We start from the raw sequence: 24,784 nt of genomic DNA, 5'->3' as shown, positions 1-24,784 counted from the left end.
TGGGAGGAACGTCAGGGTTGGAGTCAGGAAGCTATGGTTATATAGGAAAAAAAGGAGGTTGCCCTGGAACGCTTGTGGAGCTGCTTCTTGCTCTGATTTGGCCACTGCTGTGTGGTCCTCCAAAGGCTGTTCCGTTTCTTTGGATATTAGGCACCTTCATTTCAAATGTGGTTCCCATTTATGTAATGATGGGACTTATGAGTTGCTGTGAGCCTCCCTTTCTTTATAATATAATATAAATTATTGTTTTTATGGCTTTTACATGATTATATTGTATACCATGGGTGATATTTCTTCAGCACCTGTTTGGAAGAATTAATCATTGCAGGATCACACACACACACACACACACACACACACACACTACACAAATGAAATCGAAGTAGCTGAAGCAGAAGAGAACTTTAAATGCAAAGTGCTAGACCTTACTGCTTACCTACTAACACAGACCATGGATGCTCTGGTGGCCTCCCCCACATTTAAATTTAAGATGGAAAGAGGAAAACAGCCCTGCATCTGTTAGTACCCTCGTGTCGGGACAGATTCCAACTTCACCCTTCTTTATTTGCAGACCAACTTCTAGGAAATTAATACTGGTGCCTGTACTGTGCTAAGGAGGCTCAGAGCTTGAAAATGAGCGCATTCATGACAGCTCTAGAGCAACGCTTGGATTTATGCGTCCTCCTTAAGAAATTTCTGCCTCTCTCACATACACCAAACCCCTTGCAACACCCACCCTCACTGCAGCACAGAGAAACAGCCTGAATGTGGGGTTATTACAGAAGTAGCCACTGAGGGGAGCCGGTCGCAGGACTGCCCTCCCACGTTGCTATGACGATGAGACTGGCGGGCAGACAGCCTTCAGAGCTAAGTGCTGGCTAAAGCAGGTGTCAGATTGCGATGAGCTAGGTGGTTCCGGGATTACTCAGAGCCCCAGGAGTGTCTCCGGAAAGTCGGGCTACTATTCTGCTGCATCCCTCTCGGACAGCTCCTTAACTCCACCGGAACAGGCAGAGTGAAAATGGTCCACCACTCAGGCTCCATTCAGTCCTTTAAACAGCAAAAAGGTCAGTGAGAATTCTCTCCCTGCGGGCACCACATCCCGATCTGCATTTCCTTGCAGTTATGCGGAAGCATCCTTTCCACCTGTGTGTTGAAGAGCTAAGGGACTCTGTAAAGTTAAGACCCCCTTTTTATAGATGTTTCACCCTGCATAGGCGATGAGTCTGATATCCGGAGCTGCATAGAGCCCCGGAGGGAGCAGAATCTGTCTTGTCAGGACTTGTTTGTATGTCTCTTAACTATCCTTCAGTGCATTGCAGTGAACTCTTTCAGCAGAGAAGGTCCCTACAGTACCCTGGGATTTGAAGATGGAAAATTTGGGTGATATTTGCCCCAGTGGATGCTTCTAGTGCCGCTTAAGGTTCACAAGAGCAAAATTCATTACTTTTGCTGAGCTAGGGAAATCGTAGGATAAATGATTTCGTGGAAAATTCCAGAAGTTGGCCGGTCCCAGGTGAAAAATCTCTTGTCATTTCCTTAGAAAACTTTATCTTCCGACCCCATGTATGATTCTGGGTTTCCGGTTTTTATAGTTACTGAGTTTTTCTTCCAGGAACTTCCCAGCGTATCGTTTAGCTTTTACAAATTTCTCACTAGTTGCACGGTCAGATCAAGAATGATCATCACTCTTTGTTCTGTTTTTTAACTTATTTAAACGGATTTTCATAAAGCACATTTTTTTTGAGAAACACAGATTCTGGGAATTTTATTGTCTGATGCATTTATTCAACACTACTGGCATTTAATGAATGAATAATGGTAAATATGTCATATTTCCTTTATGGTTGCTAAAATATGTAATTATATAGTATTACATTTGTTAATTAAAATAAGTATTTATTAAAATATTATTACTCCCTTTCTGTCACTGCTAGTATTCCTTCTCAAAATGGTTTAGGGTAGATCTTTGGCTTTGTTTTTAAGCAAAAACCTTGGATAACCCCAGAATAACTTAGTAGGAATTCATTCTTCAGGCATAATATCATTCTGAAAGAGCTTCCAGTCAGGAACTATAATCTGCACAAATTCACATGCTCTAGTGTCTTTTGAATATATGTTAGAATTGAGGATGAAGTGAGAGACTGTGGGAGTAGACTGAAATTTGGGCTCCTATGCAGTTCTATTTAAGCTCAAAGATTTCCAAAGAAAATTCAAGAAGTTTCCTTTCTTTACATCATTAAACACATATAAACATTAGGGACAAAAAGAAACTACCTCATCTGGTTATGTTTTAATGCTTTGGGAGACCTAGATACTTGAAATGTCCCCCAGAGTATCCATGTTTTGATTCATGTTGTATGTTAGGAAGCAAAGAATCATCAACTTTGAGATTGGTTGTTTTTACTCAAATGATTGATAGGCTTGTTCAATTCATGACATTTCATAGTTTCCATTTTATAATGCACCATGAACCAGTTATTTTCAAATCTCACATTTTGGCATACACAAGAAAAAAACAACTTTAGCAAAAACGTAAACTTGAGAAAATGAAGGTCCCCAAAAGAAGCAATAACTTTTAACTAAATGGTTCTAGTTGTGTTTTTTTTAACACCACTTTCTTTCATCTGTTTCCCCCCTTCAGTCCCTCTGTGTTTCCTCTGTCAACCCCTCCATGTCCCTTGTCTACTCTCTAGCTGACAGCCTGTTTTATCTTTATTAGTGTTATAAGCAGACATACTCATGTGTGTGTATTATGAATATACACACATTGAGTCTATTTTTATTGTTCGTGTTTATAATTTCAGGACTGACCTCTCTGGATTAGACAACCAATAAGGGGTGCACCTCTGGGAGAGGATAATTCTTCTCCCAGCAGACATTAGTTTCTTATGGTTCTTTGTCTAGGTGTAGGACCCTGCTAGGAAACGGTCACTCACATTAAGGATCAGCTATTTTAATTTATTCAATAGGAAGAAGCATGATGACACTCTGTGTTCCCTCTGACCTGGAAGTGCTTTCCAGTGCTGCTCACCACACCATTGCACACTAAAGTCAAAGGGAATTCTGTACTGAAATTCTAGAGTCTTAGATTTCAGTCTTGCCTTTGGTGCTAGACGAACAGTTTTGGAAAGTGTTTATCTACTTTTGATATTAATTTATGTATAATACGAAGACTGTTGATTTCTGACCTTCTGTTCTCCCTCCCTCTACTGATTATACATTTAATGTTAAATATATAAGCTAAGAGGTTTCACCATATTTCCACCCATTCACAAATATACTTTGATCATGTCATCATCTTTATACACTTTATCCCTCTTTCCTATTCCCCTTCCTCTTTCCAGTGTCTTGTACTTCCACTTTAGTTTCATATTCTTCTACTACCCCACCCTCAATTTCCACATATGAGAGAAAACACACAATATTTGTATTTGTGGAACTGGGTTTCTAAACTCCTCATGTCCAATTCCATTATCTTACAGTAAACAACATAATTTCATTCATCCATATAATTTGATCATTTCATTCATCCATATATGGGCACCTAGAGTAATTCCATGGCTTGGTTATTATGAAGATCGCTACAACAAAAGTGGGTGTGCAGGTATCCCTACATTAAACTAACTTTTATCCCTTTGGATAGAAATGGTCTGTCAGGATCATATGGAAACTTTATTTGGGAAGCATCCACGGTGGTTCTCCCTGTGGATACGTTTTTTTCTCTTGTTGGACAGGACATGCAGTTAGCAATGTGAAGGTAAAGATTTCTTTCTTCTGATCTACAAGAAGAAAGTCCTATTTTAATTTCATATTTAGGAAATTATTTAGTTTAGTGAACCAATTGTGCCATCTATTTTTATTTTATTCAAGTGAATTCAATATCCGTTAAAAAGCATCACTGACCACTCTGAATTGGACAATCAACAAGAGTCTCATTCATGGAAGAAGCTAATTATCCTTTTCCCAGGAGTCACTAGCTGCCTGTAGATCTACGTCTAGGGAGCACAGAATACACTGTAATCAGGCATTAAGACCTAAATATTCATGGATATTGGAGACGTATGTAATCATACATTTGTTAATCAAATACAATCACTGATAATGCTCATTCTAATTAATAAAACCAGTGGAGATGACAGAATAGTTATCTATAAAAAAGCAAACAATTGTTAGTCCAAAATCTCCACTATTGGATATAAAGCAGTAGTTCTCAACCTGTGTTTACCAGATGTTTACATTGTGATTCATAACAATAGAAAATTACAGTTATTTAGTAGCAATAAAATAATGTTATGGTAGAGGGTCACCACATCACGAGGAACTGTATTAAAGGGTCACAGCATTAGGATCTATATTTTTTTCTATTTGTCCTGCACATTAATCCTGCATGTGCTACTTACAGCTTTAATATTAAGTCTGTTAGTGCTTGTCTGAAATGAACATAATATCTAATGTACAGTATTATAACAGAACTACAAATCTGTGTGACAGGTAGTTAGGATCCAAAATTTAATGGCTAATAAAAGACTCATTATTATCATTTTCAGTCTTACCTATCTTTTTATTGACATGGTAGGCCAATATAAGATGGCCTCAGCTACACACACACACACACACACACACACACACACACACACACATACACACACACACTCTTTCCTTTTTCTATTTTTTCTTCATTCGGTTTTGCTTTGGGAGAGTATCTTATAAAAAGAGTGGTCTCTGGGTATTAGAACAATTTTTCTTTGTAATAGTGTCAGTTACAATCACACACTCTACTTAATTAATTCACTGTCCCTGAGGAAGTTTTAAAAAGTTGTCATAAAGAAAATTCAGATGTACAATTAATTTCATACGTTAAAGATTGCACTGCAGTGAAATGGGATTTATTCCCTCTATACTCAACCCACATTTACATAGGTATTGTTTGCTTTGTGATAGTGTCATTCAGAACATTTTCATTCCTGAACATCTTACAAAAAATCAACAAACAAACAAACAAATACCTATTTCAACTGAGAAGTTGATATAGCAAGAAATCTGAGATATCTGCTGAATCTATGAGAGTTGTGGACAAGTCTGCATTTTTGTCAGGTTGACTTTTTTTTATTGATCATGCCCTTTGTGTTTCTAAAAGATCAACAAGGTATGTTTAATTTTTTTCATTTAAAATACAATATTTTCTTATGAAAATTTTTAATAGGTTAAGACATTTTGAAAGCGAGAACCTTTAGCAAATATGAGAAATAGGGGTAATTTCCTTATGTCTGGTGTTTCAAGGGTACATTGGAGTGTTCATGATTGCAGACTCCTAGGAGGACACACTTGTTATTATTTTAGCACACCTTGATGTAAACACAAGCTGGCAAATTAGAACTGGTTTCTGAGTAAAATCTGACATTGTTCCCTAGACTGGTATGCTGTGTTTCACTGAACTTATTATGGATTAATATGTCATACAGGCATGTATGAAAAAAGGGCAATGATAGTTCTGGCTTCTCATGGCTGTTTATTTAGCAATATAGCTACCAAGATATTCAGGGAGGTTATAGGTTACATCAAACACAGGCTGTCTCAATCATCTTGGACTTAATGAGATCAGTTAAAGCTGTGAGGGTTTCATTAAAATATCCTGTAAATGACATTTGGTTAAACACAAAAATAGTATTTTTTTAAACAATTCTCCAGAACCAAACATTTTTTTTACCCAGATTAACTATTTAATTATTATGGCTTTAATATTTATATGGAGATCTGCAGGCTGAAAATAATAACATGCACTCTCTTTTTCACTAACTAAATTGTTACTGCAAGTACCTATCTGCAAGCCTCTTTTAAATTCAACTTTGTGCTCAATTCCTGCTTCATGACACAGAGAGGAATGCTTCTGGGGAATTACACCTACTCTCCAAATCTCTGCTTCTTAAACTTCATGTTTCCTTGGACAACATCTTCAGTATCAAAATATTCCTGTAAACTTTAGAAAACAAGAAAAAAAGAACATAAATATATTGAGAGAAATCTATTCACCTTTGTGCACTAATTCCCACTGGTATTTCCAGACTGGCCTTTTATTTATGACCAAGGAAAGAAAAATTGTCTCTTGTAAAAAGAATCCTAAACCGGGCGATGGTGGGCACGCCTTTAATCCCAGCACTCGGGAGGCAGAGGCAGGAGGATCTCTGTGAGTTCGAGTCCAGCCTGGTCCACAAAGTGAGTTCCAGGAAAGGCGCAAAACTACAGAGAAACCCTGTCTCAAATAACCAACAACAACAAAAAAAAGAATCCTAAATTTTGTGAGTCATAGGTGAAAAAGTTGAAGTGAAAATCCTGGTATGACTGAATCTGATATCCAGTCAAGATTTGAGTATGTATACCTTTGTGTGTGAGAACTGTGGCACCTAAGGGCCCTGCCATCAGACTGGATCTGTGACATGAAATACTTCAATGTAGAGTAAAATAAAATTGATTATGGGGCCTGTGTCTTTTCTAGGAAAGATACCTTTTTGTCAATGCTCTAATTATGATGGGGACATATCTCAACAATTGTGTTGAGAACCTGTGTTCTGGTAGCCAGTCTTGCAAATGAATACAATGGCCACTCCATTGTATCAAGTAGGTGTCATGTTTCTTGTTTAATACTGTTACCTTCTAGCCAAGAGTTGACTTAAATTGCATAGGCATTCATGGTCAGATTAACCGCCCTGAGTGCCATTGTAGGGACTCAAATATGATTTGTTACAGAGTTCCAACTGTGCCCACACAGAACACTTAAAAGCCAACATAACTTTCTTAATAAATGATACCACAGTAATAAGGACCATACTCTTAATATCAAATGTGTTTTCACTGAGATAGAAGACAGAGGTATGGTCAGCCGTAGTGTCCCCACCAAAGACAATATTCTGCTTAAGGTCTTCTTCTATCATGTTTTCCTTATTATTTGCAAGAAATCAATCATTTCTTAAGTTGTTAGCAAACTACAGTCTCTAGTTTCAGGGTCAGAATTGAGTCCTTCTAGGGGAAAATGTTATATAGGTCACCAGCTTTCCTTTGTAATATTTTAAGTTTCTATTTTTTCTCAGCATGTATTTTGCTCTTTATATTCACTCTTGAGTGTCCAATACCCTATCAGTAGCCAGGAATTGCTCACTTTGATGTTACCATCAGTCAAGACTCCTCAGGGATTACTGTTAACAGTCTGAGGAGAATCCCTTTGCATCTAGAGTCTTCCTTTACCAGTTGTGCCCTCTGTTGCAATGGATAAAGATCTTGCTGACCATTCAGCTTCAGGAAATATAGGGCATGTTTCCCTCTCCATTAACTTTCTTTTCTTCAAGATGTACATACACCCTTAGCATTCAGCCTTTGGGATGTCTGTGTTCTCTATGACCAAGAGGATAGGTAGAATTTACCAGATTTATAGTACCTTTGAAGGTATTCCATTGTCCCATGTGTCTTAACTGGCCTTAAAAGACAAGGGCCAAAATACTGACTGTTTTTTTTTGGACATTTTCACCTCCTTATTGGTTTAGGCCTTCAAGCTTTATTAGTTGAATACCAATTATCAGTCTTCTAGTTTTAACTGTCTTGTAACATTTAAATAGATCTAAGACAAAAATATGTTTTAGGACTTTGTTTCTGGATTTGCAGTACCAGGCATGTGTTTCCTCCTCTGCAATGTGCCTTAAATGCAATCAAAATGCAACTGGTTATCCTACAACATTCATTCCACTGTTGCACCCATAACCACATCTAGCCATGCAGGCCATTATTTTAGCTCACTGAATTCACACCTGGTTATGATTATTGATGACATTTTCCCTCACTAGCCTGCAGAGCACCTTTTTGTATAATGAAAGATAGTCAGTAGGGAGAAAGTTTTCTGGTCTGTTACCAACTTGATTTCTCCATGTTGTGGCCTAAATGTAGCTGTAAATATAGCCAAGAAACCATAAGTTCCAGAGAGTTCAGCCTACTAATATTATTTTGCTTAATGTACATAATGTCAATCTGCTATATAAATTCCTATCTCTCTACCAATAGGTTAATGAAGCTCTCAGATCTCATCAGAGAACTTTTTCCTCGTGTACTGGAGTGCAGTCAATGTAGAAACTCTCAATTGGTTAAAGTGTGGAGAATAAGTATCAGTAGAGTGTTCAGCCACAAATGGCACATCTGTATTACACCCCTCCCACCCTATTCCTCTCTTTAATGCTTAGGGACCATAGTGAAGGTCTTCTTCAATGGTCCTCTCCCCAAAGGTCTGAGAATTAGACAATACCAAGAATAATTTATAAAAAACAAACATACTTCCTTAAAATTCTTTGTGGACCTAAGTATACTTAGAAGTATCCCCTGCCTTGTAAGATTGTGATAAAAATAATAAAAATGGATGTAATAATTCTAATGGGGAGATCAACTCTGTGACAGGTCATTGTTAGAAAACCAGCAGACTTCATACAGCACTGAGGTCATCCTACAAGAACCTCTTTACCTAACGATATCAAAAGACAACTCCCTCAGCTGCTAGAAGGACAGTGTTACAGCAATTAATCACCACAAGTCACATGGTCCTCACATCTCACATTCAATTTAAGAAGTCTTTATTTTTTTATAGTAGTAAGTTTTTAATATATCTTTGTAGACTTCAAAGTATTAGGAGAAATCTTCCACTTAAAGGGCAATTTATCATAAAAACTGTAAATCATACTAATTTAGTCCATTTGAAATATATAAGTTGCGTTCATTCTAGTAAAAACCAGCAGAGACAAAGATTGTAATGACCCCGACTATCTTGGAGGCAAGTAAGTCAAAACAGAAATTACAAAGGGAGAACCATGATTGTACTTTGGATAGATCTGAAAAGAATCTCTCAATGTGAAGAACTGGGGAGATAATATGAGCTTCATCTTTTAAAACTTATTTTTCCATTGTAATTATTTTGTAAACTCTACCAGCAACTTCTATACTTCTACCTATATTCTTTCATTACCTTTGTGCTGTCAAGACAGCCTGACTAAATAGATACCTCTTCACCTGCCTGTCACTACTAGACCCCTCACTAGGCACACCTCCCATTTCCTCATTTTATATTTTTATTTCTTAAGGTACAATGCTTGTCCAATTTTAGAACTGTCTCTCACAAAGAACTCACATCTTGTCTGTTTTCCCCAGACATAGAGGTAAGCAACATAGCTGAGTAAATTTACCTTGTATGTCTTGAATTATTGTCCTGTTCCTTTAGATGGGTGCTTCTCATTCTCTTTATTATCAGAACAGATTGTAGATAATAGACCTATTTGGTACCATCTAAAAAGAGAATGTAAGTTGGAAAAAAAATCTAAAATACTTCAGTCAGATTTCCATGTAGATTAGGATATACCTTATATTTTAGGTTAAAAGATTAAAAGATATCTATTCATCTCCTGAGGGGGATGATAAAGGGAATAGCAATGGGATTTGCTTCCAATGCCCTGCACAGGAGGAGGCATGTTCTTTCAGAAATCCCCTTAAAACTACCACAGCTTTTAATGACAACTAAGGAAGCAACAGTCAGACCCAATTTCAAAGCACATATATACTAGATTTTGTAATTGCACATATAGACTAGATCCTGAACAATAGTCTGGTAACAAACATTTCTAAAAAAAAAATCACAGCAAAATATCAGGAGGTTGTAATAAGAGTCAACTCAACAAAACAAATTCCACACTAAATTTAAGTTAACACTAAAACTTGATAAACATAGAACATGAGGCCAACAATGAAGAATGTTACCACCATTTGAATCAAAATTTAGTATGGCCATTTTTAAGGCCTCAGACCAAACAATCTTCACCACAGAAGGGTGATTTATTGGGTACATCCTATTAGATGTCTCTATTAGAGGCACCCAGGAATATTACTTTCCTAGTCTCAAGTTGTGATAAGAGAATAGCTTTATGCTCCCTAGCAGATCCCTCATAGTCCCCTTAAGTCCCCACAGGACAGCCTTGAATCACCAGTCTGTACCACATGACTAATCTTGCTGAAAAACTCTAGTCCAAGCTATCCAGAGGCTTATGCCCTCCTGCAGAGTCCTAGATTCCAATGTAAGCCAACTTGGGTCAGGAAACTCTTCACATCCCACTGTCTTCTATGTTGGTTGTCCTCAGCATACTGGTAAGTGGCTGGAAACAACCTAATAACTCTTAGAATTCCTAGCATGCCCCACTGCTTAGGGCATGGATTCAGAAACCTTAAGGGAGAGAATACTAAGAGAGACAGCCATAAAACAGTGCCTTTAGTCAAGTGCCATTGGAAAAACAAAAGGCATATTGACAAAGGTATGCAGTACAGTTCTCCACCCACTGGTCTAATTGGTGAGTCTGGACCAGATTCAGTCAGATAGCCTTCCTACAATACTGGGAATCACCCCAACTAGAAACCTTCAGTTGTTCTACAATCTTGCCTCAGCTTCTCAAGACAAGCAGAACATATAAAAGAAAACTGTAGTTAAAACCAGCATTTCCCTGTTCAATGCTGGGAAATTATCTAGTCCATTTAAGAAACCCTGACCTCTGAGATTTTAATAGATAACCACACTGGTTGTTCTTAACTGGTTGATATAGCTTTGGTATTTGGGTGATATTATAGTGGAGCACAGAAGCTGTGAGTAGAAGCAACTGGAAGAATGTCTCTTCTACCTCCCCTTCTTTGGAGGTTTAGTTGATTCTGGATACTCGTCATGACTTCTGGATAATTCCCAGTCCAGTGATCCAAAAGTAAATGATTAGTAGCTGAAGTCTTTCTGTCTTTGACTGGGGTTTTTGTATACCCTCCTTCCAATAATGGAGTCAACTGGAGTACAAACAGCATGTCTACTGTCCTTGGGAAATCTTTAAGAATGGAGCCTCAGGGTTGGTAGCTGGTGCAAAAATGAGTCCCTCTGCTTGTAGACAGTGATGGAATCTGGTAAGCTGGGCTACATGGGTGGATGAGCTTGACACTGGAAAGGGAACTTCACAGAGGATGGGAAGCTCTACATGTGGAGGCATTTCTACCCTATCATTGTTAAGTGTGCATGTGGCCTCTTAGTGGGAGGTAGTGTTGTGGTTGGAAATGAATTAAGAGCCCACATATCTATCCACTCAAAAGCCCATAAGAAGTCTAGTTTTATAGGTCCTTAGAATAAGTGCGAAGCACCTGAGTCCCATCAATATCCAAAACACCTGTCTGTAGCTAATTTCCTTGCTCTACCTGTTTTCCTTATGAATCATAGTACATTTCCATGAAGAATTTTACTATATTCAAGCTTAATTATGGCTCTAATAGGCCACTGTCCTTTCTGGGGTCAGTCACTTTGTGTCTAAAACAAAATTGTGTGGTACATTAAGAGCCAAATCCTCTGCTCTTGTTTTACTTCAGCAGGAACTACAGAAGTGTGAAATTATATTCTAAACTTGGCAGCACATTAGTACAATCAACCTTGCTGTCTCTTCAGCTATTGTCTTTCCTCCTAAATTACACTGCAAATAGAAACTACTTTGAATTGTGGCCTTGACCCAACACTTAGCTATGTAGGAAGCCTGGATCTACTGCAGAGTACAGTAGAACATGAGTCTCCCATCCTCACAACTGAGATCTGTTGATCTATGAATCAGAATCTTCTTTGTAGGTTAAAGTGAGTGGACATGGAAACTATGTATCTCAGAATATTTTGCAAATGTTATATATTAGTTGTTCATACTTATCAGTTTCTAGAAAGTTACTTGATGGACAAAAACCTATCACATATATAACTCATAAAAGTATGTATGTGTTATGGTTGGCTTTGACACAAACACTTCTAGCAGAAAATTTTCAGGGTAGTGGTGGTTAGGTATTAAATATATGCACAGATACAGATGGAAAGAATTTGTGCCTTCCTAGTATCTTGAAAAATTTATTTTATCTACTTTGTTCATTTATCTAGATCTATGTGATCTAAACTTCTTAAATTTCAAGATACAAGAATTATCTAGAACTCAATGAAAATCATCAGGCCTTCTAGTCCACTGAATTTAAATTTCATGGAAAAGGACTAGGACTTTGTGTTCTTAACAATCAAGCAGAAATGCTTAACAAGTAAGCCCATTTCAGAAACAGTATGATAAATTAATAATATAACTGTGAAAATGCTGACTTTTTTTTGAAATGGCTTCAAATGAATTACTAGCAGAAATTATTTCATAGCAAATTTTATAAAATCTAAATGTTTAGTTGTATACATGCATCACAAACCATGCAAACATAACTGTGCTGTACTTATAATATTAAAAATAATATTCAATTCTAGTAGAAATGGTTAAGTTCCTAATTACATATGACCTTTCAAAATTAGTCATGGTAATATAAACAGCTTAAACAGATCCATAACCAGAAAGGAGATTGAAGTACTAATAAAAAGACTGTCACTCAACTGGCCAATGAAGTTGGGGCAAAAAGTCATCTACTATAAGGTTGGACTGGAGGTGGGACTGACCACTATCTGGGAGAGTCCTCCTGAATCCTTTTGGGTCTAGATCTGAGTTTCTGTGACTGTGCTTCCATGACTCTGTTATCATTTATAGCATTGAGTGAGAATGAAAAATTCATCCTCTCAACTCTTTGATGTTTATGTAACCTTAAGAAGCTATTTTCCTATTTTTCTTGACCTTTTATTCTTACACACTTAAGTGAAGAGGTTTGTGGATATATAAATTGTCAAAATTGAAAAGATGTGTCTTTTATTTCATTGTATTTTTCTCAGCTTTGACTTTGTTTTTGCTATTTTTATCACCTCCTTCATCTTTCATCTTTTGTTGGTTTGGTGTGTGCTGAGTTTGAAGGTATATATTTTGATTTTTATTTTACTAGTATCTGGGACTATTTCTTTCCCTGATGCAATATATATTAGATCATTTACATATTTCCTTCTTCACTCTTTTTTTTTCTTAAATGTTTAAATTATGTTTACCTATGTGGGTGAAGGATTGGCAGAGCACATATGTGGAGATCAGATGATTACCAGCAGGAGCCCATTCTCTCCTTCTACCATGTGCTCCCAGGACTGAACTCAGCTTCTCAGGCTTAGGGACAACCACCTTTACCCACTAGACCACCTTGCTGGACCGTTCTACATTATCTTGATTACACTTATCAATTGAAAAAATGTTTCAATAATGTAGAAGTTATCTCGATTCTGAATGTTGAAAGCATTGCCTAATACATGATATATTTTTACTTTGTTTTTGCTTATAAGGCTGATGGAATCTAGACCTCTTTAAAAAGATATTACTTAGTTCTCTTTTAATTTTGACCATAAGGAATTTTTGCTGAAATTAAATGATTCAGCACATATAAATACTTGTGCAAAACTGTGGTAAGTAGGTGATATGTCTAAGACCGTAGTGGCTGATTTCTCATGAAACATTTGAAAAACTAAAATAAATACATTTTTCAATCTTATATACTATAAGCTCTTTATTATAAATTTTGATTTATTATTAATTATTAATTAAGAATAATTAATAACATGTTATGGAATTTTTAAAGTTGCTAAGGAGGTAGATCCTGTGTTAACTTTTCTTCTTTAAAGGCAAGAGGCAGGATCAATGTTTGTAAGTGATGAGTATATTATAGCATGAAGAGATGATGGTTGAAATTTTCACAGGTTTATATGTAGATACAAACACTTTATGCTGTCAAGTTGTATATATTAAATGCCAATAGCCTTCAAAGTTTCAGTCATGCCTAAGCACTTAAAATAGTTGGGTAGCTGGACAAGATGTCACACACCTATAGTCCTAATACTTGGTAGGTGAAGGCAGGAAAATCAGTAGTTCAAGTTCAACCAGGAATGCAAAGTGAGTGTGAAACCATCCGGGGAATACAGGAAGCCCTGTCATATAAAACTCAAAAGAGCAGGGCTGTGGTGGCACACGCCCTAATCCCAGCACTTGGGAGGCAGAGGCAGGCAGATCTCTGTGAGTTCGAAGCCAGCCTGGTCTACAAAGCAAGTTCCAGAAAGGCACAAAGCTACACAGAGAAACCCTGTCTCAAAAACAAAACAAAGAAATTAATTAATTAATTAATTAAATAAAATAAAAATGAAAAGAAATGGCAGAATAATGACAAAAGTTAAAAGTCATCAGTATCATCTGTGGCTGATCTGAATCCCTCAGGTATTATGTAATTTATTTGTTAAATTTAATTTCTTACAGAACTACTTGAAGCCTAGCTTTTTAAAAACAACATTCTTATTGATTCTTTGAAAATTTCATACCTTTACACTGTGGATCTCTTTTATATTTTATCAGCATCAATTTGATTAATCAGTGAGTGGTGTTATGTTTTTATTAAATAGATTGATGTTTAATCAAGTAGGAGTTAAACCATTATGCTAAGGTTATTTTCTTTTTGGTAATTTTTTTTCCAGAGAAATATTTCAAATTTTTTCATTTACATTATATTCATTTTTACTCTTTCCTAATTTGTTTGAAAGTTTAAAAAAATTACATATTAGCTATTTTCTCCTTGTTTGAACTTTATAATTTTTTGATTCATGGTTGGCGAAACTAAGGAGCAATCATAAGCCTGTAGTAGGTGAATGAGTAAATGAACTCTTGATTTTATTTTCTTGATTGTTTCTATTATTTTACTGATACACTTTCTCCAATATTTTCCTGAAAGTTAAAGAGATAATTTTTTAGAATTTGCAATAAAATGTCTTTATTCTCTTAATTACAAATGCTTGATAATTTGTCAGGTCTGCACAGATAGGGTCCAAAAACTGAAAGAAGTAGACTTATGTCCCTATGGCTAACCTAGAAGCAGTCACCAATTGTTAATCACTTGCAAAGGAAACTTTAGTTTCCTCCAAGGGAGACTTACTGGGGAAAATAACTACTATTAAAGGTAGGCTGCATGCCCAGCAATAGATGACCAACGGAAAACAAATTTAACTGCATCTTTGAAGGTTCCTTGTCTCATAATGTCAGGTCTTTTTCTTTTATTTATATTTTGTTCTTTTTAAAATTTTTTATTCATTTTGTATAGCAACCATAGTTCCCCCATCCATCCCTCCTCCAGCTCTCCTCCTTCCGCTCCCCTCCCACCTATCCCCTCATCCACTTTTCCAAAAGGGTAAGGCTTCCTATGGAGAAACAAAGCTTGGTACATTCAGTTGAGGCAGGACCAAGACCCTTCTTTACCCTGCATCAAGGCTGAGCAAGGCATCTCACCATAGGGAATGGATTCCAAAAAGCCAGCTCATACACCAGGGATAGATGCTGGTCCCACTGCCAGGGGCAAATTTTCTCTTATTTATTAATTTTATTTTATGTTTTCCTTCTCTCTTTTTAACCTATAGGTCCTTTGAATGTATATAATGGCTTCCAGTTTATTGTTTTTATGAGATTCTTGAGTATGTAAACAAGTGCATATCTGTGGGGGTTTTTGTTTTGTTTCGTTTTGTTCTTTTGTGTGTGTGTGTGTGTGTGTGTGTGTGTGTGTGTGTGTGTGTGTCTTCTTTTGGCTTTTTCCCCTATGCTTGTTAGTTTTGTCCAATTATTAGGTATTAGTTTTTGTTTCATACTATTATATTTTGTTTCATCATTATCCCTTAAAAGTTTATTTATTTTTTAATGAGAGACAGAAAGAGAGTCGATACAGATGGGAGGAGAGGGGAGGAGGAACTAGGAGAAGTACAGGGAGATGAAACAGTAATCAGGATATATTATGTGAAAAAGAGTTTTTCTTGGAAAGGAGGAAAAATTAAAAAAAAAAGAAAGGTCATGAAGTTGAGAGGAAGTTGGGGAGACAGGAATAGTTGGAAGAGGAAATGGGAGGTGTAGAAATAATATAAATGCATCATTCATTCATGTATGAAATTCTCAAAAGTAAAAATTTCACTTAAAAACAAATAAGTAAATAAAATCTCAAAATGAGATTTAAACAATTATTTTTTTAATGTTATAGTTAGTTTAATTTTGCATATCAGCCACGGGTTCCCCTGTCCTCCCTCCTCATACCCCCTTTCTCTGCCCTCCCCCCAATCCACCCCCCATTCCCATCTCCTCCAGGGCAAGGACTCCCCTGGGGATTCAGCTCAGCCTGGTAGAGTCAAACAATTCTAAATGAAAACTGCTTCTTCTTAAAACTTTAAGAGCATGATTTTGTAGTTAATTTCCAGGTGACAAATTTACCTTTTTGTGTTCTTAAGGTCTTGCTTTGTTAGCATAATTTTATTATATTTCTATTCTTTCATTCTCATTTTATCTCAACATTTGGATAGTTGAACAAACAATAAATATATGTTTGACAAATCTGCTCTTATTATGTGGATGACCTGTCACCTTTTGGCATCTTTTTTTGCAGTGAGAATTTTTTTTTTTATATCAGAACTGGTAGCATGCTTAGAGATTGTCCTTAATTATTTCTGCAAATTCAGGTTCACACCAAAGTTTTGTCCTAGATTCATACTCAAAATACGAGAGTACTTTATAAACCTGTTTGCTAGAAGCCAGAGAAAGACAGGCTAGGTTTCAGAACTAATTTAATCATGATCATTTCTTACAGCCTGGGTAATAGCTATTGTCAGAAACAAGGCATATACAGGTTCCAATGTCTCAGTGAGGGGATAAAGGCACCTGGGTGATTTTTTTTTTTAATTTTATATGTTAAAGAGAACATTAGAATATTAGAGGTATTTTTCATTTCAAGTACATGACGACATTTTACCATTCCAAGCTTTCTCCTAAACCATAGCTGTGAATAAAATCAGAACTGCATTGAGTCAACTAATTTTTCATTGTAATATTTCCAATAAAACATCATTGTATTCAATACAGAAATGTGTTTTCACTGCATTTTGCAATGTGATTGATGGTGCAATTATAATGATTGTTGAACTGTTGCTTATGCTTCTCCATTATGAGTGCCAGGTATGAAGGACTAGAGGACATTTGCACGTAATATATTTACAGCATGGGAGAAACACTGGTAATTTTCAGATTGCTAATGCCAGCTGCCAAAGTTCCTTGCTGTTATTATGATATACAAGCTCATATTTCCAAAATATTGTTCCAAGAACATTATTTATGTCCCAAGTGGGAAAATGGTAGTCCCTCACAAACTATGTATTTGGTTGTATTCTGGCTCTACTTGTAGATTTTAAAATCTATTCTAATTTTTTTTCTAAAATGCCTCTTTTATTGTCTCTTGCCTCAAAAAATATATTTGAATGTAGCTTTACTGCTACTAATTCTTTAAACATCCTCAGCATCTGATTCACAGATTTGGTAGAGTTGCATATTATTTGCAACTACTTGCTGTTTTCTTCTTTGATTGTGAGTTTTTATCTTGACAGTTACAATTAAATGACTTCCTTGTCTAATGCCAATGACCTCACATTCTTCATGGACCACTGCTGTGTTTCTCCACTCACATCAAACTCAAATGTTCTCAAGAGAATATACCAGAAAGCTACAGTTAGTACTATGAATGTGCCAATTTTAATTTTTGAAACAAACTGAACTCTGTATGTTTACAGAGTCAAATATCCAGTTTGAAGTTCTATGTGTTTTACTTCTTATCATCATGGTAACTACATAAAATAGATGTGGTTTTCCATGTAACTGAAGATTTTAAAGAACAGGTAACCTGGCAAAGCTCAGAATGTTCCTCATGGAGTCTCTAATACTTCTATGCCTGACCTTGAATTCCCTCTTGTTTAATTTCGCAAGCCAATTTATCTTAATACAGTGAATAGCTGAAAGCAAAAGTTGCTGATTTTTAAGCAGATGGTCTGGTGGCAATTACAAAATCATCCCAACAAGAGCTGACCCCCACTAGAGTTATTTTGCCACTGATATAAATAAATGAATACATGTGCATCTTGTATATGCCCATAGTATCAATTTACCTCATAAATCAATTTGATCTTTAGGGTAAGGAAAGACCTTTCTGTTTAAGGCAGAATTATATTGCTCAGGCTCCATTCTATGATTTAGGAACTAGACCAAAAAGTGAAATTATACATCTCCCAGAAAAAAAAGGAAGATGAGAAAAACAGAGGGTAGGAAAATACCTTTAAACATGATGTGTTATGACTGAGAACAGCATAAAGAAGCCAGTATGGTGGTGTACAACTTTGAAATTAGCATTCAGGAAGCTGAGGCAGGAGGATTCAAAGCCAGGGAAGCCTAAGAGCATATAGTAAGAACTGTCTGAAAATATAAAACAGAAAAACATAATAAATATAAAGGAGAGAAAGAGAGGGAGGAAAGAAGGGAGTGAGGGAAGGGGGAGAGAAAGATAGAATGGAAAGAAGAGAGAGAGAAATGAAAGAAGGAAGAGTGAAGAGTTTTGCAATCATAACACAGGTGTTTTTGTCCCCATCCAAAAGCTACAGAGTACATATCTACACAGGCAAATACATCCTCATTTATTTGCCTACTCCAAATGAGACATATTTGACTCTGAATTAATAGAACTCTTGAACACTGGAAGGTCATGTATGTGCATATGTGAACACAGTATACTGGGGAAGGTAAAGGCATGTAGTGATTATTCAAATTCTACAAAAGAATCTAAAAAATATTTCTAAATCAAGTCCATTTGGAAATGTTTCAAGGTCAAAGGATCCATTCCAACATCTAAAAATAATATATATAAGTATAAATGTATGTGTATATGCGTGTGTGTGTGTGTGTGTGTATGCGTGTGTGTGTATAGTTTTCAATGCATCCAGGGAGTAATTTCCCCTCCCTCCACTCCTCAATTCATCTCCACCTCATCTCTCCTCCAAATCCATACCTCCTGCATTTCCCTTTAGAAAAAAAGCAGGCTGCCCAGGGACATAAACTGAACATGACATAATGAGATACATAAACTGACCATGGCATAACAAGTCTAGGCACAAACCCTCATATCAAGACTGGATGAGGCAACCCACTAGGGTGAAAAGGGTCCCAAGGGCAGGCAAAAGAGTCAGAGACACCCCCATCCCCACTGTTAGAGGAGTCCCATAAGAACTCCAAGCTACTAACCATCATAACATATGTGCAGAGGATTTAGCATAGACCCATGCAAGCTCTGTGATTGTTCCTTCAATCTCTGTGAGCTCCTAAGAGCCCTGCTTAGTTGGCATGTGTGGGTCCTGCTCTCCTTGTTTCCTGGATGCCTCTGGCTCCCACAATTCTTCCTCCACGCATTCAAATTTTCTTGTTTTCATTATTCTTCCTATTGTCCTCCTCTCCCTTTGCCTCCTCTCACTCCTCCTCGTACTTCACCCTGTGAGTCTTTTCTGGTACTGCCTTTTAAAACTGTCTTCACTTCAATCTGAGAACTTCAAAGCTAGAGAAAATAGCATATTGTTGTGGGTTGTTTTTTTTTTTAATTTTTCTGTTTAAAATTGAAAACATTCTATTAAATACCAATGTTTTGTTCTTTTTTCTTTACCTTTGTTTTAATATCCATTACTAATTTTTGAATATTTCCTCAATTTGACTCTCTCTCTCCCTCTCTCTGTTTCCTTCCTTCCTTCCTTCCTTCCTCCCTTTCTTTCTTTCTTTCTTTCTTTCTTTCTTTCTTTCTTTCTTTCTTTCTTTCTTTCTTGTTTCTTTCATCTCCTGCTTAACTTTATTATCTCTTTCCTTCTAAAGGTACCATGAATATATACCACTTTTGCATGGTTTAACATTTTGAAATTCAATTTTTATTTTTTGTAAATTTCATATATGTTTACTGTATTTACACCATTTTCATCGCTTCTCCCCACCTCCAACTCCTCCTGTATCCCCTTTCAAATTCAGGACCACTTATTTAATGCTGAGTCACTTTAGTGTTGCTCATATTTGTATGTATTTAGGGCTGATGGCTTGGCATTGGGTAGCCTATCTAGAAGGCTTACCTCTGGAGAAGTCTCATTCTCTTTCTCTAAAAAGCCATTAAGTGATTGTTGCTCTTCCTGTAGAGTAGGGCCTTGTGAGATTTGCCTCATCCATGTTGCTGTTTCAACTGGAGGTGCTGTTGTGCAGGGCTTGTTTGAACTGACGTTCAGTATCTGAAGATGCTGTGCCAGTTGTCAAGGAAGAAAACAATGAATAGTGTTACACAACTGTAAAATCCATGGACCACAACAATTTCCAGACCAGTAAAGTATCTCCAATGCTATAATAGTGGCACTTATACCCAGGGAGTGTGGTGATATACTGTGTCCCCCAATATATTGTGCACCCAAATATAGCTTATCTGGAGATCAGAGGAAAAAGCCAGCCACTATATGAAACATAGAAGTCAGGCAGTGGTAGCACATGTCCTTAATCCTAGCATTCGAGAGGCAAAAATTCATCCAGATCTCTGTGAGTACAAGGCCACACTGAGAACAGAGCCAGGCATGGTGGAACACACCTTTATTCTCAGTGCTAGTTGACCATAGAGGTCTGGAGGTCTGTACAGACAGACAGGAAGCAATGGAGTTGGGCAGAGAGAGGAAGTGATGGAGCTGGGCAGAGAGAGGAAGTGAGATTGCAGGGACAGAAAGAATATAGGCATGAGTATACAGGAAGTAGGTCTCTCTTGTTGGCTGAAGATTTCTAGCAGTAAGAAAGTGGCTGGCTTCTTTCTGCTTCCCTGATCTCTCAACTTTTACTGTTCAGCAATTCGTCTTACAAGGGAGTAACCAATAGTCATCTAATTGGGCTTAAGACCTCTCAACGTAAGACAATTCATGCCTGGTACTATTAAAAACTCAGCCACTTACCCATAGCTATTGATGCCATGGACTTCAGAAAAGAACCTACTACTGCCATTTTCCTAAGCCAATATAACTTCAAACTGCACTCTAAATACAAATCTGTAGACCGACAGGCATATACTTACACCCACAGATTAGTGTAGCTCTCATCCCTTATCAAAGAACTTCCTTCTTCAGCAGATGGGGATCATTGCAGAACACTACAACTAAACTCTTATTTTCAATAAGGTCTGATGTTTTATTTAAGAATATCTAACAAATTAAATTTGGAGGGTGGTGGTGGTGTTGAGACAGTGTTTCTTTGTGTGTAGTCCTGGCTGTCCTGGAACTTTCTCTGTAGACCAAGCTGGCCTTGAACTCACAGATACCCACTTGCTTCTCCTCCCAAGTGCTAGGATTAAGCCACTATCGCCAACACAAGTCGAATTCTTAACATAATCTTTTGCCATATTTAGATTTATTTTCTTTTTGTCTACTGTAATGCTGAATATAAGACAACATCATCCATTGTTGCTTTGCTTCAAAAGACACGGAGCAGAGCGTTCACTTGATTACAGTTATTTTCTAAACTGGAAAGTGTCCCTAGTTGGGTTCAATGCTGAGTCATCCTGTGGGAGTTAGCTGTGGCTCCTGAAAGCATTTCAATTAGTAGTGAACATCAGCATATGTCTTTCTTGTATACTGCTGATATCCTAAAGACAAAATGAAATTAAAAGGAAGAATTTTCTCTTCTTTCCCTCCATCTAGTCAAGCTGCACTCTTCATGTTAAGACTAAATGTTTTCTTGAATAAAAATTAAATTGTCCTGTTTAAAGCAGCATTGTGTGCCAGGAATCATTAAACATCTTCAACTCAATGTATTAGCCATTTTGTGTTCTTCATGATGGATGAAGACCAAGATAATTGAACCTAGCCAGGTAATTTTCCTTTTATGGAAGTCACTACACACCTTCATGCATGTTTAGAAGGTGTAGTTTCCATTTCATCAAAGATAGAGTCTTCAAGTAAAGGTTGTTTTTACCATATTTCAGTAATATTTTATTGAAGAAAAACTTCCTGACTTTATTGTTTGTTTGTTGTTGGTTCTGTGTGTGTGTGTGTGTGTGTGTGTGTGTGTGTGTGTGTGTGTGTGTGTGTGTGTATCAGGCATTCTTATAATTACAGCTATTAACAAAAGAGACAGAATGTAGATGAATTTTAAAGCAGTCTTATTAAATAAAAAAAAACAAAACAAAACACGGAGCCAAATATAAGGATGAAAGCCTTGGAAAGATCAGGGAAATAGGGAAAGTCACCAGCCAACCTTACCTAACTAAATCTGCAGCTTTCAAAGAGATCTACTTCCTGTTTTACCCATGTCTATATGCCTTGCTGTTCTGTTCTCTCATTGTCTCATTAGCCCAGCTACATCACCACCTCTTCCTACCCAGCTCTGTCACTTTCTGTCTATCTGGACAGACCTCCAGATTCTATGGTTGGTGCTGGGATTAAAGGCGCATGTCACCACGTTGGGCTCTGTTCCCTAATGTGGCCTTGAACACATAGATATCCTGCCTGCTAAGGTGTTAAGAGCATGTACTGCCTGACTTCTTTGTTTGCTTAAAGTGGCTTGCCTTTCCCCCGATCTCCAGACAAGCTTTATTTATTAAAGCACAAATACAATATCATCACATTTCAGCACAAATAAAATATTGCAACAGAATTATGATTTTTTCAGGGCCTTTTTTCAGAATAAGATTAAAGAAAATTCACATTACATTATATAGCAATTGGTGTCAGATATAACAATAAAGAAGGAAAATGGATCACAGACTGTAGTATGTCAATCAGTGGATTTTACAAAATAGTCATGTTAACTTCAAAGTTTATACTTATAAACTTTGTTTTTCCAAGCATGTGTTTCCACTGGTACAAAAAAATGGCATATATTTACTATAAACTTTTTGGATAATACAAAAATCAACTATGACATGAAATCAATTATAAGTTGATTTTTATTAACTAAAAGTTTCATTTTTATCCCTTCTACTTATTTTTTCTAATTCTAGAGATTTACAAACACACATGTACTCATGCATTTATATAAACACATGTTCATTGATAGAGCCCCACAGATACATATAAACATTTTTTCAGTCCCCATTTGTGATTATAGAGCATCTATGAATGAATATTATACTGGGATTTTCTCTGTTTTTAGTTACAGAAATAATTTATTTGGTTTGAGTAAGATTACCCCTTCTACCCCTTCACTTAAATAACAACTATTCTTTCTCACTTTTATATTTGTGTGGCAAAAAAAAAAGTTTGAAGCATTGAGTATTATTTCTGGTAATAATTATCAGGTTTTATTGTTAGAATATATTTAATATTAGAAACTTGCAATGACTATGGCAGGAGTGATGACTTTCATTACAAGCAGATTTTACAAGTAAAGGACCCACAGCTAGAATATGTGGCAAGCTATTTGAGGATCCATGTTTTTTTCCAGCCTTTTCACTATTACTGCTTTAAAGAGCCTGGACATTAAGGAAGGACAGATGAAAGTATTTTAGATGAAGAATAATAATCATTTTCAATTTTAATCATTTGATGTCATGAACTACATAGTGATATTTTAGTTAACGATAAATTCCATACATAATGGTGATCCCCCAGGATTAATTGTCTAGAAGTGGTATTATCATCTTATCCTGAGTAAGTACACTCTGATGTTCCTGAAATGACTCAATTCTCTAAAAATATATGTCCCTATTGTAAGGCAATACATAACTACAATTTCATTAGAGTGTCTCATATGATTACACTCTAAATTTGATCAAAATAAAAATGAATTCTTGTTTTCTAAGTTTATATGCAACTATTTCTATTCACACATTTTATGTTTGTGTGCATGCAAATGCCCAGAAATTTATCCATCCACACAAAATAAGTTCTTAATAAATATTTAATATGTCATGTATTTTTGAACTTTATTAGCTTTAATTATTACTGCCAGAAATATTTTAAAAATGCAAATTATGAGATATTCATCAGTATTTTATATCTATGATCTATGAGCTCAAGCACCCTGATGTAAAATGCAGTCAAAATTTTAGGTATTATGGAAGTTTGAATTGTAAACTTGTTGTTGTCTGGAATCACTTGAGAAACAAGTGTCAGTGAAGGATTATCTACATAAGGTTAGCCTGTGCGCAAGCCTGTAGGTATTTTCTTCATTACATTAATTGATGTGGAAAGACCCACTCCACTCTGCTTGGCACCATTTTTGAATTTGGGTCCTGGACAATATAGGAGTGGAGAAGATGAACTGAGCATTAACGGTTGCATGCATTCATTTCTTTCTACTCTTGACTGTGAATGTGTTAGGACTAGCTATTTTAAGTTCCTGACACCTTAATGGCTCTGCTGTGCTGAACTGCAACCTGGAATTGTGAGCTAAATCAACCCTTTTGTCTTAAGTTGATCTTTCTGGGGTACTTTATCACAGCGATGGAAATGAAAGTAGCAGAGAAGGGAAACACAAGTGTGACTTTATACTTAAATATGTTTATAGTTCAGTGTTTGAATCAGGAAGCACTGGGACAAGATGGGTGTGTATGAGACAATAAACACATTCAACAACGGCATAATAGCAGAACTATCACCCCCTGGCAGACACAGAAGATATTTTTGGTGAAAGAAGATGCCGTCTTTGAGTCTTTCTGAAAAGAAACTTACTAAGAACAATGTCATACAATGATACATACAGAGTCATATTTAAAGCTTTTCTCATGGTTGATAGAAATGAATAAAGATTTTTTTCCAAGGGGAAAAGTGTAGATTTTAACAAATTTATGAATCTATGATGTAAAAACAGTATTGCATCAAGGATAATAAAGGAAATAATTACAACCTCTAAAAAGGCTTATTTATTTATTTTTGTGAGCAGAAATTCTCACTGTGTAGCACAATATGACCTTGAATTTGCCATAATGGCTTCAAACACCCAATCTTTCTGCCTTAGTTTGTCAAACATTA

General features: G+C 36.4%; 1 protein-coding gene across 2 annotated transcripts in view; it reads left to right on the top strand.

Moving 5' to 3' along the window:
* The first annotated feature begins 800 nt into the window (after window positions 1–800).
* Window positions 801–24,784, top strand: part of Ano3 (anoctamin 3) — a 245,044-nt gene continuing 221,060 nt past the window's right edge. The window contains exon 1 of one of the 2 annotated variants that reach the window (XM_052726591.1): window positions 801–1,067. In XM_052726591.1, coding sequence (XP_052582551.1) covers window positions 1,022–1,067 — 46 coding nt within the window. In that variant the 5' untranslated portion in view covers window positions 801–1,021. The remainder of the gene's footprint in view (window positions 1,068–24,784) is intronic. The other variant, XM_052726589.1, reaches the window with a different exon arrangement.

Source organism: Peromyscus californicus, unplaced genomic scaffold (genome assembly GCF_007827085.1).
Source record: "Peromyscus californicus insignis strain IS unplaced genomic scaffold, ASM782708v3 Scaffold_7__1_contigs__length_154581171, whole genome shotgun sequence".
Lineage (NCBI taxonomy): Eukaryota > Metazoa > Chordata > Mammalia > Rodentia > Cricetidae > Peromyscus > Peromyscus californicus.
Note: the sequence above shows the minus strand (reverse complement) of the source record. Positions and strands in the feature narration are given on the sequence as shown.